The 25604-nt window shown below is 43.3% G+C and overlaps 1 protein-coding gene across 5 annotated transcripts in view; it reads right to left on the bottom strand.

Moving 5' to 3' along the window:
- Window positions 1–18494, bottom strand: part of ubr3 (ubiquitin protein ligase E3 component n-recognin 3) — a 44417-nt gene extending 25923 nt beyond the window's left edge. For 3 of the 5 annotated variants that reach the window (XM_041844350.2, XM_041844351.2, XM_041844352.2), the window contains exons 1-24: window positions 18039–18494; window positions 17169–17308; window positions 16804–16956; window positions 16426–16593; window positions 16220–16260; window positions 16068–16134; window positions 15825–15955; window positions 15451–15679; window positions 15159–15338; window positions 14374–14507; window positions 14153–14239; window positions 13997–14062; window positions 13819–13908; window positions 12473–12601; window positions 12321–12373; window positions 9373–9506; window positions 9156–9241; window positions 8580–8721; window positions 7555–7651; window positions 4812–4956; window positions 4575–4679; window positions 3817–3993; window positions 3518–3550; window positions 614–1065 (exon numbers count right to left, since the gene is read on the bottom strand). In XM_041844350.2, coding sequence (XP_041700284.2) covers window positions 614–1065; window positions 3518–3550; window positions 3817–3993; window positions 4575–4679; window positions 4812–4956; window positions 7555–7651; window positions 8580–8721; window positions 9156–9241; window positions 9373–9506; window positions 12321–12373; window positions 12473–12601; window positions 13819–13908; window positions 13997–14062; window positions 14153–14239; window positions 14374–14507; window positions 15159–15338; window positions 15451–15679; window positions 15825–15955; window positions 16068–16134; window positions 16220–16260; window positions 16426–16593; window positions 16804–16956; window positions 17169–17308; window positions 18039–18463 — 3464 coding nt within the window. In that variant the 5' untranslated portion in view covers window positions 18464–18494. The remainder of the gene's footprint in view (window positions 1–613; window positions 1066–3517; window positions 3551–3816; window positions 3994–4574; window positions 4680–4811; window positions 4957–7554; window positions 7652–8579; window positions 8722–9155; window positions 9242–9372; window positions 9507–12320; window positions 12374–12472; window positions 12602–13818; window positions 13909–13996; window positions 14063–14152; window positions 14240–14373; window positions 14508–15158; window positions 15339–15450; window positions 15680–15824; window positions 15956–16067; window positions 16135–16219; window positions 16261–16425; window positions 16594–16803; window positions 16957–17168; window positions 17309–18038) is intronic. The other 2 variants (XM_041844353.2, XM_041844355.2) reach the window with 1 other exon arrangement.
- Window positions 18495–25604: the final 7110 nt, after the last annotated feature.

Here is a 25604-nt window from a genome sequence, read left to right as displayed (position 1 = left end):
GCTGGCTGTAGCTCCTGTGCAGACTTCCAGGGAGCAGGGTTGAATGTAAATAGAGACCCCTAATAAGAGGACATAAACAAACGGTGACAGGAGTGCCACAGCTCAGTAATTCCCACTGACAGCTTCAGGGGCACAGGCGGCCCGCCTGAGAAATGTGTAGCACCCCGTTCGGCTTCCTCTGCCATTGGCTGGCCCACAGTCGCCCTGGCAACAGCCCACACCGAGCGAGAGATGCTACCTTTGTCTTTGTCTGCGGGTAGAGGCAACCCAAAAATAGGTCATCATGGAGTGCTTTAACCCATTCCATCATCTTTAGTGGTGGGAACAGAATAAGGGATGATGTGGCTGGTGAATGTGAGCGGAATTGCCAAATCAGGCTTTATCTTAATTTCAAAACAGACTCTACAGTGGGTGAAGGGGGGTTTACAGAATACAAATGCATACTCTGCAGATGCCCTTTGACCAACTTCAAAAGAGCGTCTCATTTCAAAGGCTAATGACCTTTTAACATTGATTATTGTATTAATTTTAAGTGGCGTAAAATAAAGTGACAAGTGATACAGGTAAGTTGGTGATCATGGTTTTGCAAACAGGATGGGAGCTTGTAACAAACCTCTCGTCCTTATCCATGGTCTTCTTGTCAGTGGGGCTGTTCTTCTTGGGAGCGACGGGAGGAGAGACCTTCCCACAGATCTCCTGGATGCTGCGCTTGCTCTGGCGGCTGCGAGTGGCCGCCTTGGTGAGGATGCGCTCGATGGCTGTGATGCCGTCCCCGTGGGCGTGGTGGTTGGGGTTGGCTTCCATGTCCTCCAGCCAGGTGGCCGACAGAGAGTTCTGCTTGGCCGACAGCTTCTGGTGCAGCTTGATGAGCAGGGAGAGCATGCTCTCGCGGATCTCCAGGATCTCTGTGACCAGCTGGGGAGGCGTGCCGGGCGGGACCCAGCGCGTGGAGCTGCTCTTGGGCCTCACCACCTGGCTGGCCTCGGTGCTGCTACGGTTGATGATCTCCTGGAACTTCCTCCTGCGCTCCGCCACCAAGCTGAACACCTGCGCCTCCCGCACGTTCTACAACAGCAGAGGCAGGAACACACATCAGATCGCTCACACACACACACACTTTCCAAACCTGCAGCTCAAATAATGGCTCTCACTAAATACATGCAGATGATGCAAGCCGTTACATTACCAGCAAAAATACTGTAAATCGGATTACAGATACTTTTGAAAAACTAGATTACTTTTAAATTCAGAAAGGATGTTTGTGGAAAAAAAACATTTAAAAAAAACAAGTTCAGTTTGTTTCCTGCCTGAGCGAGTGACCACAAGTCAGCGACCACTATGATGACACACCAAATGCATTTTGATGGATCGTGGGAAAAGAGCAGGAATAGGCTTTTGTAGGCTACAGTCCAAACTAGGTCGTCCAATGGTGCAATTGCTGTCGGCATCCAAAGATTATACATCCAAGTTGAATAAACACTTAGAGGTAAGGACGACAGCAGTGGTGTAGCCTACTGGTGATACGGATATCACTTATTGACATGTACATAGGAAAGTTATGTGAATCACTCTGCTGCGCTCTCATTTTGCTCTTTGCGCCGTATGGATTGTGGTTGTTGTGGATGGCTGTTGACAAATGTATGCAAGTATTTTAACCCAATAATGATTGAATTGAAGACGTTTAAGCTGCCTATCAATCATTGTTTTTGCGACCAGTGAAAAATGCGCTCTTGCAACAGCTGCAGTGTGGATCCCAGCCTATGGAATACAAGTTTTAGGGAGTTGCTCCCTTCTAAACTCTGTAGTATTGTGCTACACATACTGTCAAAAACACATTTAATTCGTTAGAGTCTAAGACGGTGGGGGAGGGGTGGAGTGCTAAGCTGACATTTGGAATTGTTTTAAGATGGTCATACTATGGACCATTTAGCTATTTGATTTGGAATTTTAGGACCCCTTTAAGTATATAAAAAAAAAAAACACCAACATATATATTTTTTAAATATAATATTGATTTTTGCCTTTACTACTAAAGCCCATTGAAACGCATTGAATAACACGTTCATAAAATGGAAAAAAGGACAGTCAAAATGTATTATAAGAAACAAGGTTTTGAAGTGTCTGTCCTAAATCTAGGAGATAAAAAAAAAAATATATATATATATATATATGGTTTATGTTTTAAATGCGCATAAAAGTGTGGTAAATGTGTAAATGTTCAATTTGCTTGGATTGTTTTGACAGCTGTAGAGCTCGCAAGCTTGTAGTCCTAAAACCCGGAAATAAATTACCTGTGGTTCATTCAGCCACGCCTATGGGAAAAATGAATGGGGAAAGCATAGGGTTTTGGAATAAACGGCGAAACTAAGGTCAACACAGGTTTAGGAGATCATTTTGTTCTATGAGATTATATCAGTCAGTTAACATGACCTTCATGAATTATGAAGCCTTTGTGATTGTGTTTTTTTATTATTCAATTCACAAAAAATGACGTTAGCTGACGAAGATTATCTCACAGAAGAAAACGTATAAGATCTCCTAAGTCTGTGTTTACCACATACCTTATTTTCGGCGTTTATCCAACCCCCACATTTAAAAAAAATCCTATTTAAACTTTGTAGTCAATTTTGACACTATAATTCATGTTTCTGACATATCGATGCCACATAGGTCGTTTAAAACCAGAGAAGTTGGTTCTAAGGGGCAGTTGACCTTTAAGGGAAGTAATCTAAAAATAAGTAATCAGATTACGTTCCTGAGTTTGGGTAATGCAAAAGTTATGTTACTGATTACAATTTTGGACAGGTAACTAGTAACGGATTACATTTAGAAAGTAATTTACCCAACACTGCACAGCAACATTAAATACCCCTTCAAAGCTCAGAGTGCTAGTTCATATTCTGAGAGAAAATTCAACCCTCCCTGCTTTAAATGTGAAAAATGTTTAAACGATTGCGATGACCTACCCAGACAAAGGACCGGAGCACTGTTAAATAAACATACATCATACAGCCCAGTCAGAGCGCCATCAATCAAAGTTACATGCAGTTAAAGAGCATTTACCCAGACTCACATTATACACTTAATTATACTGAACAAAAATATAAATGCAACATTTTCAAAGATTTTGCTGAGTTCCAGTTCATATAAGGAAATCAGTCAATTGAAATAAATTCATTAGGCCCCAATCTATGGATTTCACATTTCTGGGATCTTTTATTTCAGCTCATGAAACATGGGACCAGCACTTTACATGTTGCGTTTATATTTTTGTTCAGTGTAGTTTCAGCAGTCAAGAGGGAAACCCCATCAGAGCACACTAAACAAACCAAGGCAGACTGCAACCTCAATATGGCTCCAAATCATAAGACACACAAATATAACAGAGGAGAGCATAACATTGTCATGAGGTTTCACACAATGGTGAGAATAGAACACACTGCAAGGCCCTGAGGAAATCAACCAGGTCTTCCTCTTCTTAATATGACCAAACAAACACTCAAATGCAAACAGCTACCTCTCTCCAATTCCCTGTCAGACGCCTGGAATTCTGTGGAGCAAAAGTACGGCAAACCAACATACGTAAAATGCTTCTAACACATAACCCGCCAAAGAGCGACCTCTCTGCATCAAAAGGAGGATATGACAGGCTCCATAACACAAAAATAACCAATATACCAAACGCATTGAATTAACATGATACCCGAGGCAAGCAATTCTGAGCCCAGACTCTGAACATGACCTGTAGTATGAATACATAAGTAGTAGCAGTACCACCCGGTGCGCAGGCAGGGAGGAGACAGAGGTTTTTCTGACCTGGCCGAAGTTGGATGCCTCAGCGCTGGTGCTGGGAGGGGGATCTCTCTCCCTCTTCACCTCGGGGGCAGTCTCAGGCACCCTCACCCTCACGTAGTTGATGACATGGTGCAGGTTGGAGAGGAGGTTGGTGCCTGGGAACCAGCTGTCATGGCAGTGCTCCTCAATGCAAGGCTCCTAGTCACAGTACATGAGACAGGTTAATGTAAAGAACACATAGGAATAAACAAGAGGAGGGGAAGAGCACCTTGACGGTCCCTTAATACTAAGAGCTTGGGACTATAAGGTTCTATCTGCAAAAAGAGGATTGAGATAATTGGCTTTAAAGATCCGAACCCTCATTGGTTTAAATGGTGTCAACAATTTATCTTGTATTCTTTTGAACTTAACAACCGGAATTGGGGTATTTAGAGTACTATATAGGTAGATAACATTGAACAGAACAAGGCTGTCAACTCAACTTTGACAAAAATGCAGATAATAATAATAATATAAATAATATGCCATTTAGCAGACGCTTTTATCCAAAGCGACTTACAGTCATGCGTGCATACATTTTTTGTGTATGGGTGGTCCCGGGGATCGAACCCACTACGTTGGCGTTACAAGCGCTGTGCTCTACCAGCTGAGCTACAGAGGACCACCAGATAGAACCTTATAGTCCCAAGCTCTCGACATGTTGGCAACAATGTCTTTTTTTTCCTGTTGTCTTTCAGTGGCTGAAGGTCAGATAATGATCAAGCCAGTGAACATCTTACCTCATCCTCCTTGTCCTCTTGAACCTGGTTGTCCAAGCCCAGCTCAATCAGGTAGAGCACCATGCACAGAATATGCTCAGACATGTTGGAGTGATCCAGCCAGATCTAAAACAAAACATTTCATTAGAGTTCAATTACAGGGCAATCTCACCATCGTTATATCAAACAATGAAATTTCTTTGCATGACAAATTAAGCAATGAATAATATGAATGAAGAGAGCTGTTGGAAGGGTCACCTTGTAAAGCAGTGTGAAGATGACAATGTGCAGAGTCTTGCAGTGCAACAGTCTGTCCAGGCCTTTGTAACATGGGTGCAGAGGAGTCCGCTCTTTGTACGGTGGCCATGGATTCCCTGTCGTGTGCATCCCAGACTGTTTCAAGCTGGGTACAACAACAAATCAGTTCAATTCCATGCAGTAATACAGTCAATTGAAAATATTCAATAGCGATCCATTCAACATCACAAATGCATAGGTAATAATGTGACAAATAATCTTGAGTAATTTACCGCACAAAACCTTTCAGTCTATGCAATGGAACAGCCAATCGGCTGAATAGTGTCACACTATTAGCGCGGACAGGATTGTGGTTATATAAAAACGTGGCCTGGCTGACAGGCAATCCATCATATTCAAACAGTGTGAACAAGTAACATAAGCCTGATGTCACAGACTGAGGTGGGGAAATAGCAGCTTCAATATGCTTCGAGGGGGAAATATGCTACCGTGTCGTCATGACATCAGGTTTACTCCGCTCAGTACTAGAATGGTTTCTTTCGACTTGTGATGAAGTCATAATCGAAAAAATACCAAACAGAAATCAAATCATTCGTATTTCTTGTTCAACAAGGATAGAATTGCTTGGATTTCTAAATTGCCTTGTTCAATATAGCCTACATTTGGTATTGAAGAAATCATAGAGAAAGAAAAGCACATCAATCCATTACCCATGTAGGCTTTCCTTGTCCTTAAACTGCTATTTCAAATTAAGAAATGCTGCCAGTAGAACACTGTACATTTAGTTACTTCATATCTTAAAGAGATCTTCAGGAAATTAACCTAACACTATCTCCTTCACCCCAACCATCACATTTGTCTTCGGAGACGTCCAACCTAAATCTAACAGGAAGGATGGATTTCCTAAATTCTATTACAGTTTGCCTTGAAATATTGATTTTACACGACAGTGAACTAATTGGAACCAACCCTATCACTATGTTGGCCTAACCCCGCTCTTCATTATGTAGGCCTACCCCCTCTCTTCCCTCCCTTCCCTATGTAGCCTAACCACTCTCTTCATTATGTAGGCCTAACCACTCTCTTCATTATGTAGGCCTAACCACTCTCTTCATTATGTAGGCCTAACCACTCTCTTCATTATGTAGGCCTAACCACTCTTCATTATGTAGGCCTAACCACTCTCTTCATTATGTAGGCCTAACCACTCTCTTCATTATGTAGGCCTAACCACTCTCTTCATTATGTAGGCCTAACCACTCTCTTCATTATGTAGGCCTAACCACTCTCTTCATTATGTAGGCCTAACCACTCTCTTCATTATGTAGGCCTAACCACTCTCTTCATTATGTAGGCCTAACCACTCTCTTCATTATGTAGGCCTAACCACTCTCTTCATTACGTAGGCCTAACCACTCTCTTCATTACGTAGGCCTAACCACTCTCTTCATTACGTAGGCCTAACCACTCTCTTCATTACGTAGGCCTAACCACTCTCTTCATTATGTAGGCCTAACCACTCTCTTCATTATGTAGGCCTAACCACTCTCTTCATTATGTAGGCCTAACCACTCTCTTCATTACGTAGGCCTAACCTCTCTTCATTACGTAGGCCTAACCTCTCTTCATTACGTAGGCCTAACCTCTCTTCATTACGTAGGCCTAACCACTCTCTTCATTACGTAGGCCTAACCACTCTCTTCATTACGTAGGCCTAACCACTCTCTTCATTACGTAGGCCTAACCACTCTCTTCATTACGTAGGCCTAACCACTCTCTTCATTACGTAGGCCTAACCACTCTCTTCATTACGTAGGCCTAACCACTCTCTTCATTACGTAGGCCTAACCACTCTCTTCATTACGTAGGCCTAACCACTCTCTTCATTACGTAGGCCTAACCACTCTCTTCATTACGTAGGCCTAACCACTCTCTTCATTACGTAGGCCTAACCACTCTCTTCATTACGTAGGCCTAACCACTCTCTTCATTACGTAGGCCTAACCACTCTCTTCATTACGTAGGCCTAACCACTCTCTTCATTACGTAGGCCTAACCACTCTCTTCATTACGTAGGCCTAACCACTCTCTTCATTACGTAGGCCTAACCACTCTCTTCATTACGTAGGCCTAACCACTCTCTTCATTACGTAGGCCTAACCACTCTCTTCATTACGTAGGCCTAACCACTCTCTTCATTACGTAGGCCTAACCACTCTCTTCATTACGTAGGCCTAACCACTCTCTTCATTACGTAGGCCTAACCACTCTCTTCATTACGTAGGCCTAACCACTCTCTTCATTACGTAGGCCTAACCACTCTCTTCATTACGTAGGCCTAACCACTCTCTTCATTACGTAGGCCTAACCACTCTCTTCATTACGTAGGCCTAACCACTCTCTTCATTATGTAGGCCTAAACCCTCTTCATTATGTAGGCCTAATCACTCTCTTCATTATGTAGGCCTAAACCCTCTCTTCCCTCCCTTCAAGGGAAGGTGGGAACAGCGACCCTGTAACATTCAGCAGGGCCTGACATCCACCCACTCAGTTTGGCATGGCTGCTCAAACATGACCATCCTAACTGTAGAACTGAACGAACTAGAACTATATAAAATACACTAAATGTACTGTTATAATACATATGTATTCATAAATAATCATTCAAAACCTTAACTATTCACATGCTTTAAAAAAAATCACTTCGAGCTGGAGACGATGAGCTTAGTGACCGTTAACTTACAATGCTGAGTATCTGTCCATTGCTGACTGGACATCACGACGGTAGACTGTTCTGAGAACAACCATGATGGGGTCAAACTCCTTCTCCCACACCTCCTCTGGAAAACAAAGAAATCCTTTAGGGACACCTGCTAAAAAGTCACATTGACATACAATACATAATTTTTTTTCTACTGCGCTATCAGAAAGTGGTGTTAGCCTGCCCCCAAGTGGAATGTGCAATGACCGTGAATGTGGAGTTGCAATGACAATATGATGCCTCCAATGACACTTGGGGGCAGGCTAACACCTTTTCAATGTCTATGCACCCCCCATCCCAGACAACAACCAACAAAATAATCATATCAGCAGAGAATGGCCTCATAAAACAAAACATAATACAGATTTTGTATGAGGTGAGGTCTCCATTACAAATATACATTTAAAAACTGGACATTGAGCCAAAATGGCTCAATCTACAACAAAGTCACAGGGCTGACATTAAGATAGGACACCTAATGAGCCAAATCCTGATCTGATATAAAAAGGCACAATGCTTTATAAGAGCCATTGACTTCAAAATACACTGGTCTCTGCAGCTGAGGCAATACCCTATATTTGGTAACAGGGGAGACAAAGGGTATTGATGTAACTGCCTGAAGGGCATCACAATTTCAAACGTGTGCAGAGCAATAATGAAGTCTTCCAGAGGGAACTAGTCTTGATTCAGTCTTGTGAACTGTGCAAGTCCCTAGGTTTCTGTTTTGGGTAGAACTATAGTCAACTGTGGTGCATGAGTGACCTCTCAAGGCAGTCTGGTGAAAAAGCACCTGTGATTATGTTGAATGGAAAACAATATGCTTGGTGATAATCCAACAAAGCTTTTTGACAGCATTAGGTCACACACCGTAGCAAAACATTTGCACCGTAGTAAAACATGTTTCACAACAACAGAAAATATGAGAAAACAAGTTTCTTGGTTACATTTACTTCATTTCTGTACCTAGTGAATACGCCACAGGCCAGGAGATAAAATGGACAACTTACCTTTAGGCGTGTACATGCCCTGCTGCATGGAACCCCCAGGTTCAAACACCGGGGCTTTGAAGTCAGCCACGGCAGACAGCATCTCCTCAAAGCTGCAGCTTCCCGGCACGATCCCACTCTTGGGGTTGGGATTCTCAGGAATCTGAATATTCACTTAAGGAAAGTATGCACCTAGGCAAATGTGCAACATAATAAAAGTGATCCCAAAAATGAAAATGCCAAGACTGTTGGCTGTGTGTTAAAAGTTGCAATTTTACATTGATTAAACCAGTCACAATCAGAGTCATATGTAACAACAGTGGGAAGGTCTGCTGAAAACAAGGTGTTTTTGGTGCATTTTCCAATTTGTAGAACAGGGACAACACATTTCCTTTGAGGAGTAATTACATATTCTAGCAAGGGAACAAACAAGGTCTTCAGAAAAAGTTACCACTGACAACCAGACACTAGAAAATCTGGAGACCAAATATCCAGCTACCAACTCATAAATGAGAATCAGAGAAAATACTGCCCATGGGTTAGGATATTAAATTAATTATACTGTGAATTGTGAGGCTGATAAAGCAGTGAGGATACGAGGTCCAACAGTGAACTGTGGGTGCGGTCGTTCATGCACAGTTGGGAGACCATCTCGGCTCTGAGAATCTCATCATCGGCCATGCCTAACAATGAGAGGAAGAAATATTCATTAATGTATCATCTATGGATAACGCCAATATAGTCAGGATGGTACAAACATTCCAATTGTTGTTCATGTACAATTTCCTTCTCCCCTGAATGCATCTGCACCTACCCAAGTGGATGCGAAGACTGGACAAGATGACGAGAAACGTCAAGGCTCCCTCCAGCATTGGCCTCTCGTGCTCACCATCCAGTATTGCATTCTGGTGCACAGAGGCCATGGTCAAGAGGTCCACCACTTTGAATCTGTATTTGAAATACATGTTACTGCTAAGGCTGTTGCAGTGGCCATATTACTACCACATCAGCAGTCATGACTGCAGTCAAATTCCACGTGACACGGTCATCTCCTCGTATGCACTCTGGACATGCGTTGATAGTATCCAACTCGCTAACAACCTGGTATTCAGTGCTCTATTGTCCCTCTAACATCAATGCCGATGCAATCGAAAATCACATCAAACACTTACCATCAAAACAGTATCATGCTTTTAAATGTCACCATTAGGCTAAATTAATTTGAACAACAGGTTGAAACAGGGGTGTTGTTTCAAAGCCAAAGAAAGAAAATGATGTTGTTTAAAAGACAAAAAAACAAAATGGTCAGTGCTTTCTAAGGTGATGATTAACTGACAGCATTTAAGACATTGCATGTAGAACACCCATATGCATATTAGAGCTTATGCATATACAGTGCTATGAAAAAGTATTTGCCCCCTTTCTAATTTTCTCTACTTTTGCATATTTGTGATACTGAATGTTATCAGATCTTCAACCAAAACCTAATATTAGATATAGGGAACATAAGTGAACAAATAACACAACAATTACATATTTCATTTATTTTATAAACAAAGTTATGAAACACCCAATTCCCCTGTGTGAAAAAGTAATTGCCCCCTTATACTCAATAACTGGTTGTGCCACCTTTAGCTGCAATGACTAACCAAATGCTTCCTGTAGTTGTTGATCAGTCTCTCACGTCGCTGTGGAGGAATTTTGGCCCACTCTTCCATGCAGAACTGCTTTAACTCAGTGACGTGTGGGTTTTCAAGCATGAACTGCTCGTTTCAAGTCCTGCCACAACATCTCAATTGGGATTAGGTCTGGACTTTGACTAGGCCATTCCAAAACTTCAAATTTGTTGCTTTTTAGCAATTTTCATGTAGACTTGATTGTGTGTTTTTGATTATTGTCTTGCTGCATGACCCAGCTGCGCTTCAGCTTCAGCTCACAGACGGATGGCCTGACATTCTCCTGTAGAATTCTCTGATACAGAGCAGAATTCATGGTTCCTTCTATTAAGGCAAGTCGTCCAGGTCCTGAGGAAGCAAAGCATCCCCAAACCATCACACCACCACCACCATGCTTGACCTTTGGTATGATGTTCTTACTGTGGAATGCAGTGTTTGGTTTTCGCCAGGCATAATGGGACCCATCTCGTCCAAAAAGTTGACTCAAGTTTGCCAAAAAGCACCTGGATGATCATCAAGACTCTTGGAAGAACGTTCTATGGACAGATGATTCAAAAGTATAACTTTCTGGACGACATGGTTCCAGTAATGCCTGGCGAAAACCAAACTCTGCATTCCACAGTAAGAACATCATACCAAAGGTCAAGCATGGTGGTGGTGGTGTGATGGTTTGGGGATGCTCTGCTGCCTCAGGACCTGGACGACTTGCCTTAATAGAAGGAACCATGAATTCTGCTCTGTATCAGAGAATTCTACAGGAGAATGTCAGACCATCCGTCTGTGAGCTGAAGCTGAAGCGCAGCTGGGTCATGCAGCAAGACAATGATCCAAAACACACAATCAAGTCTACATGAAAATAGCTAAAAAGCAACAAATTGGAAGTTTTGGAATGGCCTAGTCAAAGTCCAGACCTAATCCCAATTGAGATGCTGTGGCAGGACTTGAAACGAGCAGTTCATGCTTGAAAACCCACACGTCACTGAGTTAAAGCAGTTCTGCATGGAAGAGTGGGCTAAAATTCCTCCACAGCAACGTGAGAGACTGATCAACAACTACAGGAAGCATTTGGTTGGAGTCATTGCAGCTAAAGGTGGCACAACCAGTTATTGAGTGTAAGGGGGCAATTACTTTTTCACACAGGGGAATTGGGTGTTGCATAACTTTGTTTATGAAATACATTTGTAATTGTTGAGTTATTTGTTTACTTATGTTCCCTTTATCTAATATTAGGTTTTGGTTGAAGATCTGATAACATTCAGTATCACAAATATGCAAAAGTAGAGAAAATTAGAAAGGGGCCAAATACTTTTTCATAGCACTGTTTATATGAGCCCAATCCCGAAAAAAACCCTGAATTAAAAAAATGATTGTGCATTTATACAATACATAGCCTAAGATTTAAGATGTCTTTATTCCTGAATTGGTCTAAACACTGGGTAGCTGCAGGAACATGGTTGGAGAGCCCATGGCATACAGAGTTTGGGCGGAATGCAGCGAGAGGCTGCATGCTCCTCAGACAGTGGTTGATGCATGAACTGAAATAAGTGTTCTTATAAGCCCAGACATTTCTATATGCAATCTTGTGAAAGAGTTTTGATGGTTGCCACTAAAAATAGGATCCCAGCTGCTACTATATTTAGGCCTACCCGGCATGATTTAAACTGCGGGAAAGCGGCCTCCATTTGCCATTTGATAAATGGGCCATTCTAAATCGAAACAAATATCTCATATTAGTAATATCATAATGTTTCTTTAGACCTCCCTAAAATAAATATTGGATTGATTGTGATGGTGTATATTAAAATGGATGTATTAGACGTTCCAAAGGTGTGCATCAGTGGCATGGAGATGGAGATGCTAAACGTGTTTATGTTAATTAACGGTAAATTACAGTGAGACTGGCAGTAATTTGCATGACAATAACCGGCTGACAAAATGTCATGACTGCCGCAGCCCTAGTTACTGCTGTACGCTACATCTTCACTTTCAACACTGGAGTTTTCAATGGGGTGATGATAAACAAGGTCAATGAAGTTCCGCGGAAAATGACTAATTGCAAGGACTTTTCCAACAGGTCAGACTATACCTCTCGAACACTGAAGAGATGAAGTAGTCGGGATCAAGCCTTGACGCACACACCTGTAGACAGATTGGGAAGAACAATTATACAATGGAGTATATGGCATTCATAACAGTCCATAATGTTGTGATCACCAGGAGTAGGTAAGTAGTCTTTACCTGGAGCAGAAAGATGTCTGGATCGATCATGGAGTTGCAGAAGTGAGACTGCACGTATGTCATAGCCTGTCCTTTGATCTGGAGACCATTTCTGACCCACATGTTACTGTGGATCTCTGACAGGCTCGCCTACAAGAAAACACGAGGGACATAAAATGCTAAGTACATACTGTCTACCAGGGATGGGCAACTGGCGGCCTTTTGAGAATGTGACTACAGCTCAGCGTTCAACAACATAGTCCCCTCGGGACTGAACACCTCCCTCTGCAACTGGATCCTGGACTTCCTGATTGGCCGAGCCCAGGTGGTGAGGGTAGGCAACACTACCTCCGCCATGCTGACTCTCAACACTGGGGCCCCACAGGGGTGTGCTTAGTCCCATTCTGTAGTCCCTGATCACCCACGACTGCATGACCACGCATGACTCCAACACCATCATCAAGTTAGCTGACGACAGTGGTAGGCCTGATCACCAGCGACAATGAGACAGCCTACAGGGAGGAGGTCAGTGACCTTGCAGTCTGGTGCCAGGACAACAACCTTTCCCTCAAACTCTCCCCAGTAGAGCGGGTCGAAGAGCTTCAAGTTCCTCAGTGTCCAAAATCACTAAGGACTTAAAATGGTCCACACACATGCAAACAGTCGTGAAGGAGAAGGTTGAAATGATTTTGAAAGGGCCCTCAAATCCTCAAAATGTTATACAGAAGCACTATAGAGAGCATCTCGACTGGCTACATCACTGCTTGTATGGCAACTGCACCGCCCTCGATCGCATTGCGTTACAGAGGATGGTGTGGACAGCCCAGCAAATGTTTATATCCGCCCCATGGCAAAATGTGTAGAATTGCAGCAAACTTTCTTCACACCATGGCAAAAGTTGTTTTGTATTTTTTTTTATTATCTCCGTTGTCAAGAGGGGGGACGCTAAAATGTTTTGCCCGCAAGGTGGAGGGTATCCTAACAGAATTTCACTTAGGGCCCCCAAAAGGCTAGGGCCGGCTCTGACTACATGTGTGGGTATGGATGTGGGTACGTAGACCTGTGAGCCACTGCAGCCCCTCATGACAAGTTCAGATTGTGGCCCCCCACACCCATCAAAGTTGCCCATCCCTGATGTATACAGTACATGGAACAAACATTAAGGTAATCTCCAGAACACGGTCACACGGCAACCCTTTAAAAAGCCAGTCGACTCCTCCTTCTCATATTTATAAGACACTAACAACTGTTCGGGTACGAGTCAGCCTTTCCCTTTCAGACCTTATTCACCCACACAACCTGTTCTGATATTTGAGCCATTGTCAAGGCATTGCAAAGACGTGTAATGGCCTATACTGGTGCAATACCTGAATCTGGAGTGGATGGACCATGATCTTCATGAGCATCTCTTGGTCTGGGAGGAGACTGTCCAGATGAAGCCCCTGGCACTTCACTGCCTGTGAGACAATAGACACAGTCAACTCACTACAAAGAGGGTTTAAAAGCACCAGGAACAGAACTTAAAGGGTTGTAGATCTGCCACACCTTGCTTAGGAACATGGCATAGAAGCGGTGCAGCGGCAGGTGAAACGTCACTTGATTTGGAGCAGGCTGCAGAGAAACAGGAAGCAGATATAAACACTAAAGGAAAATGTTGGTTTACAAATGCATCCTAACTGTTGTGCATATTTGCTGAGTTACCTCGTCCACAAAGCCAATGGCATCAAACCAGATCTGCAGGGTCTCCAAGCAGTAACGCACCACTGTTCTGGTATATTCCTGTGTCTCCTGCAAATAAACAATTATTCATAGTGTAATCATTTTCCTAACAGTTTCTGTGCATAATACCGGAATGTCAAATAGCTATAACGTGATCCGCACCCTGATAAAAAATACAAATGTAAGAGGGATATTGGACTCACTTTGACTTTGCAGTGTGTGAGGAGACCCCACATTGGTTGTGCGCAGGCCTCCAACTCTGCTGCAAATGCTGCATAGTACGTCTGGGACTCAAACTCCACGTGCTCACTCAACTCCCGCTTATTCAAGTTCATACCTATGGGACCAGACAAACCCTTTCACAGTTAGTCATCACATAACACGAAGCCTTATTACAGTGGTTTCATTCACTAAAGCAGCTTAAGGGACACATCTACGTTGACATCCAGATAAATCTGTAAGAATGTACGTAAGGGCAGAGCAGTCTACACGCACACAACAACATAGTGGCACTCTGCTCTCTGCACCTTGCCTCAGTAAGCGGATACTCCAGCCCACAGTATCTGCGGCTAGGGGTTATTTTTAGGGTTTTGGTGGACACATGGCAGGAGTGCTGCACAGACTACAATTCTAATAGAGACAAGGAGTCACATGCACCATTATTCTCTTTTTGTCAGGCGCAAATAGAATTAACAGTAAAAGTTAAGTTGGATGTGACATAACATCTGCTTTACTGGACATCTTGAACAGCTACAGCAAATAGTGACCAACTAAATAAGCAGTGACTAACCAATGGAAGGGAATCCCAGAGGGCTAACATTGCGTCATATGACTAAGCAGATATTAACAGAGACAGATGATAGTATATGACTCGCATAGATAAAGAATACACTTCAATCACACCAGCTACACTACCTGGGACAATGATTGAGGCAAATACTGAAACATCACCACTGCTATTCATATTCTTAAATCCACAAATAATTACCTTGAAAGAAGGACACAAAGCTCATCCACAGCATGAGCAGTGAGTGATCCTCCAGGAATTTTTTTGCTACACTTTGGTGTGAGAGAATATTAATAAAATCGCTAACTAACGGCCAGTAAGTGTTGTTCTTCAGCAGAGCCTCGCTGCAGTTTACCACAACATGGCGGCTGTTCTCTTCATCTGAAAATATGGAGAAGAGGGAGAGAACACGAGGCTTAGTAGTGTGAGAAGCCCACTAGATTAATTAATGAAACAATCCACTCATCAGTCTGGTCATTCAAACATAGCTCACCTTGAAGTTCACTTTTGATAAGGCAACTCTCCATCATGTAGAGGAGGACAGTAACCATGATGTCTAGTAGTTGACACTCCTCGGTGACGTGACGTGCTAGCTCCTCATTGCTGAACAGCTGTACACTGATATGTACAATGCGGTTGGACATGGTATCTGACTCCTGGCTTTTCATCAGTGTCTTCATAATGAATGCATAATGTTGAACAAATGTTTTCGTGAAGGTGATCTACAGAAGGATGATAAATCAAGCGGGTGATGTTATGCATTTGCTGTCATAACAGCTTCTCTAGGCAAGAATGCAGCAGTGCCAATACACCATAAAATTAGGAATTAGAATATCTATGCACTACACTTAACCTAATTAAACATACCTTGTAGTCTTGATCTGGCAGCATGTTCAGTAGAAAAGTAACCATCTTCTGAGGAAACTCATACTTTATTGTCCAAAACAGCAACTCCTCCAGAAAACATTTGTGTTTCAGAGAGTCCATAATGGATGGATCTAAGAACAGAATAACATAATTGACTGGTCTCATGGTAATGCTGACTTTCACATAAAATATCTGTGCATTATTCATCATTACATAGAATGTTATGCATGTTATGTGAATTACCTTTGGCAGTGCTACTAAGTTTTACCCTCTTTCTCTGTCCAACAGATTGCCCCCCATCTTGATCCTCCTTTAAAAAAGACATAATGGGAAATAATATAACAACTACCTATATTTCAATACTGAGAAACTATTCTGATACAGTATTCACATACCTCTTTATTGGACTCATCAGGGCTAGCTGGTGCTTCAGCTCCTAAGGAAAACAGAGCAGAGACAGATAGCAGCTATTAGCTGATTATTCCATTGTTTAATGAGTCATTGAGAAACATGACTTCCATTAAGTTTCCATAATAAAAAATGGCATGCTATTTTTGACTTATTTTGAGCTCCAACTCCTAAAGAGGGGATGAGGTCTTACCCAGTAAGACCAGAGCCCCTGTGCCAGCCCCTGCTCCTGCCTCAACCCCAGGAGTGGGCTCAGCAGCCCCAGACTGGGCCTTCTCCTCCACAGAAACCAGGCCTGAGTTCTTCAGTGCTGACAGGTACTTCTCGTAGTTCTTTTTTGCATATACGTTTTCCTCTTGACCTACAGGGCATATTTACACATTACATATTTATTAAAACATTAATTAGCATCACACCAATGCCATGCATGGAGTATTAAAGCATTAGTAGCCTAACTGCAGTATAGAGTTCTGCAATATTGATTAACTATCATTTTGATCGTTTTCTCCCCAATGGTCAGAATAACATTCAACCAAAGGCTGAATAAGAGAGTGGAAACAGACATATTTACCCATACTCAGGTCCTTGAATATTTGCTGATTCGTTAGGATCTTTGTTAGTACAGTTCTCATTGCTCCGCCCATCTTCGTAAGTTCTTCTAAGAAGGAGATCTGGGGCTCCAGCTGCTGTAAGACCTTCTGTAGGTCCCTCTCAGTTGATGTGTCTGTGAGAGTAAGATAAGATAAAAAGTTATGAAGTGTGTCAGATAGGCTCTCATGAAAACAAGCAGAATGACCTACATAAGATAAAGTTGTAAAATAACAAGATTTCCTCCAAATGTTTTGTTTTGATCTCTGAGGGCTGTTTCATTGCAAGCAGCTATGAACGGCGCTTTTAGAGTATCCTGTAGACATAGAGATATGCTGTTTTTCTCACCTGGTTCAGTGTATCCATCCCTTAGGTACTGTATGATACAGATGATGAAGCGAGGCAGGACCATCTCTGACATCAGTAGTAAGTCTCGGGGGACTGAGGGGACATTCTCCCCGGTTCTTAACCGATGCCGTCTGCAAAATCTGATAGAGAACAACACACATCCATATATCTTTATTTCAGAAGGACCCAAAATAAATTAAAGTATTTGGGAATAATTACTCGACAACCTATCTAATGGACACTAGCAGTATATTTCATCTTCCTTTGAAAGTGCAAAATGATGTGCATTTTAATATAGGCTACTAGTATATCTGGCTGCCTTGAACAAAATGTTATGCCATGTCATTCATCAAACAAAATAACAGCAGAAAAGTAAACATATAACTCGGAGGAATGGTGGGGAGTAAGGATCGAAGAAGAGCTGAAATTTCACAGGAAGTGATTGAGTTATTCTGCAGGGAAAAGGTGTCATTATCCTAGAAACCTTGTAGGATTAGTGGTTTATCAAGCACAACAATGGCATGTTCATTGACAACATACATGTCAGTACAATTATAAAAAGGCAGGGACCTTTGTTGCATGTTTTACAAATTGACACTCCGGCGTAAGGCAGCATCCAGTGACGTTACTACCACGTAGAACTTTGCTAGCTAGCTGTTAGCCATCAATCTAGCCAATCATCATTGACAGCCTAGTTAGTTAGCCAATTTAGCTAGCTAGCCATACCCCATAGTTTCTTGTTTTTGTTTGATAATGTCAGTTGCTGTCAAATAATGGCAAGTATTAAGCTTCGTCAATTAATTAGAAATTGTCACTTACAATCTAGTTAGTTAGCTAGCTATTAGCCAGCTAACGCTCCTAAAGACTTACCCAGTTTCTCGCATGACATTACTGTCTCCACAGTCACAGGCCCCACCAGCCTGGCTCCTGAACATGTTGAAATCATGGCCTGTGTGATCGCCGTTGTTAAAACACTCTGCACAAAGTGACATGCAAGGAGAAATGCCACAGGTCCGACAGCGGTATGCCACAAAATTGGCTGTCCAAACCAAGCCACATAGAGTAGCGTTGTCATAGGACCGGACCGTTTTGCAGAACTCCTCGAAACCTTCTCCTCCTGCTATTAGACATTTACACCAGTCAAGGGCTTCTGTGTCTGCCGCTGGCTTTTCTGGATCAAGAACACAATCAAGCAGTTCTTTAAGTTGTCGGACACCAGAGCTGTTGTCAGTCCGATTAAGGTCTGCCTTTAAATGGGCAGCAGTAGATTTCTTGTCCCGGCATACCAGCGCCATCTTGTATGCAGGCTTGTTGTCTACAAATTTATTTTTGTTGTCTTGTTGCTACGTTCTCGTGATTTCTCGCGATACATTTCGATAATATCATTGTGGTGAGTTGTGTTCAGCGTAGGGGAGCTCTGCTCCTATTGGTTTACCCCGCTGCCTAAGCAGCGAACAGCCTGAGACAAAATTATGCACACACCCGCCAATAGGAGTACAGGTGTCCCTATAAGAGGGGACGCTTCCCCTCAATCAGCCTCCCGAGAAATGATCTTCAGCGAGACTAGAGGGTCGGCAGGGCCTTAAGTCCGATGGGGCTCTGCTCCACTCATAGAACTGGAGTTACACTCTGGTAACTATTGTTCTATATTGTGGAGCTCCACCCCATAGGGGAGCTCTGCTCCTATTGGTGTAAGGCGGAGCGCAAGCTCCAAAATGTACTCCCTGCCGAGCCCAACACTTCCCATCTAAATGAAAAGGTCGGGCCTAGCAATGGCTGCGACCAAGTCCCGCAGTACTGTAACACACTGTATCACAATATACTGCGTCCTCGGTTCAAATCCGCCCCACCTAGTCCAATGGCATCACCAATGTCTGGTGGGCAGATAACCAGAAAATGGACCATACTAATCTGTACTAGCAGATAGATGGTACCTCAATATCCTGTTACAACAATACCGACCACTAATGGAATAACACAAAGTGTCACTCTACATTGTGTACACGGTAGCCCGCCCCACTCAATCAATGGAACCCCATTAGTGGGTAGATCCCAGAACATGATTCATACTAATCTGAACAAGCAGATAAATGACGTCACATTCCGTCAAAATTGTCATGACCGGTCTAATAGTACCGTAACCAAGGTTACTACTATTGTCCCTCATCATTCCGCCACAACCCAGTTATTCACTGGTGGGCAAATCAATACATGCCTTCTACTGTACTGAACATGTCAGTCAGGAGTCATGCTAAAATATGTCTTTCTATCAGAAGCAGACCTGAAAGAGACCTGTCTCCTCGGTCCTGCATTCCTCTCTCTTACCTCAAGTCCTCCCCTCAGCCACGCTGAGTACAGACTGAGCCAAAGAGTTAGAAGACATATCCAAGAGATAGAAACTGATAAAAGGAGACAGTGACGACCACGATGCCATTGCACAAATATCCTCTACTCCTGTGCCTCTGAAAAGAGCCGTAGAAGCTGCTACTCCACGAGTGGAGTGAGCTCTTACACCCTGAGGCAATGGTCGCCCCGCTGCCTCATACGCCGTCTCAATGCCTTCACAAAGCCAGTGAGACAAACGCTGTTTTGAAAGTGGTCTACCCAGTGCAGCCGCACCGTGACACACAAACAACTGAGGCGATGACCTAATCGCCGCCGTGCGCTCCACATAACATGCCAAAGCACGTACCGGGCACAGGCAATGGAGCCTCTCCTCTCTCCTCTCCCCATGAGGAGGGGGAGAAAAGGCCCACAGCTCAACGATCTGTGATCTATATGAGCTCTTAATAACCTTCGGCATAAAAGCCGGGTTAGGACGTAACACCGCCCTGCTCAAATCGCCATTAATGGCGAGGCAGTCGGCTCTCGTCGACAGAGCGCACAAATCACTGACACACTTAGCAGTGGTCAAAGCGAGCAACAGTGCCGTCTTCAATGACAGCATCTTGAGGGGTATTTGATTCAATGGCTCGAACGGCGACTCACAGAGCGCTTCGAGTACCAAAGCCAAATCCCACTGAGGAAGCGTGGCTCTAGGCATCGGCCTAAGCCGCCGCGTTCCTAATAGGAAACGTTTCACTAAAGGGTGGCTAAAGACAGTGTCTCAGCCAAAACCCTTGTGACAAGCTGAAATCGCCGCTGAAAACACCTAAATGGTGGCGGGCGATCGCTGCTTATCCAACATAAACTGCAGGAACGAGAGTACACTCTCAACCCGACAGTTCGTGGGGTCTACATTCTCTGTGACACACCACTGTGAAAACACGTTCCATTTACTGGCATACACCCTGGAAGTGGAACCGGCACATGAACCCTGTATGGTCCTGATTACTGAATCAGATAACCCACGGCGCTCTAGCCTGTCCCTCTCAGGAGCCAAGCCTTCAGTGGTTGGCCGAATATGGGCAATTGCCCTATCGAGCCCCCCGCCTGAGACAACGCGTCCCATCGATGTGGAATCGGCCAAGGTGGCGCAATCAACATCTGCAAGCCGCAAACCATGGAGCCGGGCGATCGGGGGCCACCAATATTATTGACAGCCCGCATGATCTCACCCAGGCTAACAGTGGGAGAATACAGGAGAGGGGTGGGAATGCATACAGGAGAACTCTCGGCCACGGTCGGTGCGCAAACGCGTCCCTCCCCAGTGGCGGTTCGTCCTGCTCTCTTAGAGAGAACCATAGAGGACAAGGGAGAGCAGGCCACGTGACTCCAAAACCGTCCAACTCCACCGGCTCTAGTAGAGCAGGCAACGCGAATAGATCCACCTCGGCTCTCCCGAACTGTTCCCAAATTTGGAGAACAATGTCCAGGTGCAGACGCCACTCGTCGTCTCGAGGACCCCCTCGAGACATGAGGTCTGCTCCCACGTTCAAGTAGCCTGGAATGTGTGCTGCTCTCAACGAGCGAAGGTGCTCGTGAGCCCACAGCCACAATTCCTCAGCCGACCGGTGGAGTGCAGGAGACCTGACTCCTCCCTATCGATTTATGTAGGCTACTGTGGTCTGGTTGTCTGACCAGACCAACACATCGCGACCCCGAAGGGTAGACGCGAAGTGGGCCAGAACCAGTCGAACCGTTTCCAACTCCAAGAGGTTGATGTGGCGACTCGAAAGAGGCCACACACCTCCTATCGCTTGGGTCTGACATGTCCCTCCCCATCCAGTCAGAGAAGCATCTGTAAACACTGGAATGTAGGAGGACACTTTGCCTATTGGGACTCCGTGCGTGAGAACGCTCGGGTCTCTCCAATAGTTCAGATCTGCATTGAGCAAGAGAGGAACCACCACCAACCGACGACGTTGACGCACTGGGTCTAGTCTTAGTTGGGCGAACCATCGCTGCATCCTGCGCATGCGTCCCAGCGGGACCACGAAATGGGCTGACGACATGAGACCCAAGAGTGACTGACAGCGCCATTACCGTGTGATTCGGACTAAACTTTCTCAGGGCTAGCAACAGGGCTACCCTTCAAGGATCCGATGGAATTGGATGGCATAACCCTTCTCCAGCACCTGGTCTAGCCAGTGGGAGAGAGTACAGCTTCGCCGCCACTCCCAGCAATGCAGAGAAAGCAGAAGAGCGTAAAGCTGTGGTACTTTCAGTAGGAAGGACCTGTATTCCTCTATGGCCCTCGCCGCCGCTGTTCCCCAACACTGAAGTGGTGGAACGGCCCAAGGCGGGCCTCCCCAGAAAGGGAGAGGAACTGTCAGCGCGTTCTGAGAGAAACGGGGGCGCCGATACGTTGGTTAAACTCGTAACCGTAGTATTCCGGCCCTCCGTGAATGCAGCACGGGTCTGAACTGCACTGACTGAGGCGTTAGCCTGAGACAGAACGGCGTCCCCGAATAGCGGTTGCGTCATCATGCCATTATCTGGCTGACACTGCAGCCTGCTATGTGAGACACTCACTACAGCACTCCTAGAAGTCTGTAAAGTGAGGTCTTTATGAGGTAACACAAGGTGGCGCCTTGATACCTTATTTACACCTGCCTCATGTGTGCGCTCAGCTACACACTCTAGGTGGGCTGAGCTGCACTCAGAGTGGTGAGAGAGAGAGAGAGAGAGAGGGTGAGAAAAGTCGAATGCTCTCGGATGTATTATGGAAAAGGGGCTCTTTTGTGACAAAGTCAGGTGGAGCCAACTCTTTATTACACACATCAACAAAAATCTTATCCCCCGTACCCTCAACAGAATGGTGGGGGGAAATAGCGGGCGCAGTCGAACTCGTTACTGTGCCGTCCTCCATTCTCTCCCCCACGTCCCGCCAAAGTGGTCTTTTTGGAAGAGGGCCAGGGACTCGAACCCGGCACGAGATACGCAGCCAGGGCGCTCTCTAGCCTGGGGATTCCCTTTGTGAAGCCCTGTTGCCTTCCCTCCAGTCTGGTGAATGGGAGGTACACTCGTAAATCAGGTCCTTTCTTGAGTTGGGCTCTGGGATGTAACAACCGTTGAGCATCTGATTTTATGGTTGATTGTGGAGGAAAGGGGTTGAGTGTGTTGGAGTATGTGAGTATGTGCGTGTGTGTTTGTCCCGCATCTGTTGTGGGGGGGTGGGGATGTTGGGGGGAGTATGGGATGGACCGCGGTAATTGTTTGCTAGGATAATAATTGCTTGTCAATAAATTAAACGTAATACAATGGCAATCCGGGTTATATGTTAAAATCCTACTCATGAACTGCCGACATTATTACACATATTAATTGATAATGATGGAAAATAAGATATGCAAGATATTTGAATAGATATATATTTTTTAATAGTTATATATAGAGAGAGGTGACAGCATTGGAAATGCTTTTGGAGGTTATTCTGCTTCTGTTTTGTGGCTGGCACTGTGTGCTGTTTTCGATGGATAGGTCCTGGCCTCTCGGGGCCCTAGGGATCCGGAGGGACGTGGGTGGGATGCCGATCACTGGGATGACGGCTCAACTTGGAATGGGGAGGGGCTTTAGCGGGGGAATTAGTGGAGAACAATTGAAGGGTTACTTAGTAGCAATGCAAATATCACGGTACAGCTATACGGACACTCAATCATTACAGTATTTTTTATTGGTAAATTTACAAACATATATAATGATAAATAGACTTGAAACTTGTATATCATTATGGTGGTGTATGGTGAAATAAGTATAGCCAGTTATAATTGTAATGGCTTAGCTGATAATAACAAAAGAATAACAATATTTACATGGCTCAAAGAGAAGGAATATAATATCTATTGTTTATAGGAAACTCATTCAACAATTCTAGATGAAGTTGCGTGGAAAAATGAATGGGGGGGCGAAATATACTTCTCCAATGGGCAAAGAAATTCAAAAGGGGTGATGATATTAATTAATAGTAATTTCGATCAGAATGTGCAAATTGTCCAAATAGATACGCAAGGTAGATGGATTATTTTAAATATGTTATTGGACCATAAACAGATATGGCTCATTAACCTTTACGGACCAAATAATGATGATCCACACTTCTTTGACAATATATATAATAAATTATCAACCCTGCAAGCAATTCAAGACAATATTATTATGGTGGGGGATTATAATACTGTTTTAAATAGCTCAATGGACCGTAAAGGAAATCACACCACAAACAATCACCCACATGCTCTTAGGGAAATCGTGAATGTCATGAATACATTAGAACTAGTAGATATATGGAGGCTTAAATATCCTGATCTAGTGAGATATGCATGGCAGAGACTCAATCAAGCTAGTCGTCTTGACTTCTTTCTTATCTCATTCTCGTTGACACCAAACGTTTAAAAAGTGTTTGTAGGGGTCAGAATGCGGTCGGACCATCATATAATTGGCATATACATTACTCTTACTGAATTTCCACGTGGGCGAGGATATTGGAAATTTAATCAAAGCCTATTGGATGATAATTTATTTTTAACTAGGACAAAGGAATTTATAACTGACTTTTCCGACATAACATAGGTACAGCAAATCCCCTTATTGTATGGGACACCTTTAAAATGTGCCTTTAGAGGCCATGCAATTCAGTACTCATCTCGAAAACAAAAGCAATTTAGGTCAAAAGAGTTTATACTAACAAAGGAAATAGAAAGTCTAACAGAACAGATAGATGGCAATAAAAACTGTAACATAGAGGCTCAGAATAAATTAGAGGAAAAACAAAAAGAAATGGAGAAACTTATTCAAGAAAGATCAAGTGTAATGTATTATAAAAATAAAGCAAACTGGATGGAATATGGGGAAAAATGCAGCAAATTCTTTTTTAATCTTCAACATAGGAATGATTCACCAAATGATATTTTGAAGGAGGAAACAAAGTACTTTAAGCATATGTTTTCGTGTCAGTCGCCTCCATCTCCTCTAACTGAAGCTAATTGTAGATTTTTTTCTATTGATAATGTAAAATTAACAGCCATACAGAAAGACTCATGTGAAGGTGAAATTACAGAGGAGGAACTTTAACTTTAAAGACTTTAAGTTCGGGAAAACTCCAGGGTTGGATGGCATACCAATCGAGGTATACCAAACCTTTTTTGATATACTAAGAGGACCATTATTAGCATGTTTTAACCACTCCTATGTAAATGGTAGATTATCTAACACTCAAGAAGAAGGTCTGATCTCATTATTACTGAAACAGGATACAAGTGGAAAATATAAAGATCCAGTCCATTTAAAAAATTGGAGGCCACTTACACTTCAGTGTTGTGATGCAAAAATTCTAGCAAAATGTATAGCGCATAGAATTAAAAAGGTATTGTCGGATATTATTCATTCTAATCAGACAGGTTTTTTACATGGAAGATACATTGGAGATAACATAAGGCAAGTATTGGAAACAATAGAACACTATGGAAAATCTGGGAAACCAGGCCTGCTATTCATAGCAGACTTCGAAAAGGCATTTGATCAAGTACGACTGGAGCATTTCAATTTTGGAGAATCTCTTATAAAATGGGTCAAAATCATGTATAGTAACCCTGGGTGTAAAATAGTAAATAATGGCTATTTCTCAGAAAGTTTTAAACTGTCAAGAGGAGTGAAACAAGGTTGTCCACTATCGGCATATCTATTTATTGTGGCCATCGAGATGTTAGCTATTAAAATCAGATCCAACAATAATATCAGGGGATTAGAAATCCAGGGCTTAAAAACAAAGGTGTCATTGTACGCTGATGATTCATGTTTTCTTTTAAATCCACAACTAGAATCCCTCCACAGCCTCATAGAGGATCTAGATACATTTTCTAACCTCTCTGGATTACAACCAAATTATGACAAATGTACTATATTACATATTGGATCACAAAAAAATACATTTTTTACATTACCATGTAGTTTACCAATAAAATGGTCTGATGGTGATGTGGATATACTCGGAATACATATCCCAAAGGAAATAAATGATCACACATCATACATTTTAATAGAAAGTTAGCAAAAATA

The sequence above is a fragment of the Coregonus clupeaformis genome, chromosome 23, assembly GCF_020615455.1.
Source record: "Coregonus clupeaformis isolate EN_2021a chromosome 23, ASM2061545v1, whole genome shotgun sequence".
Lineage (NCBI taxonomy): Eukaryota > Metazoa > Chordata > Actinopteri > Salmoniformes > Salmonidae > Coregonus > Coregonus clupeaformis.
The sequence above is the reverse complement of the archived record's forward strand: the minus strand, read 5'-3'. Positions and strand labels throughout refer to the sequence as shown.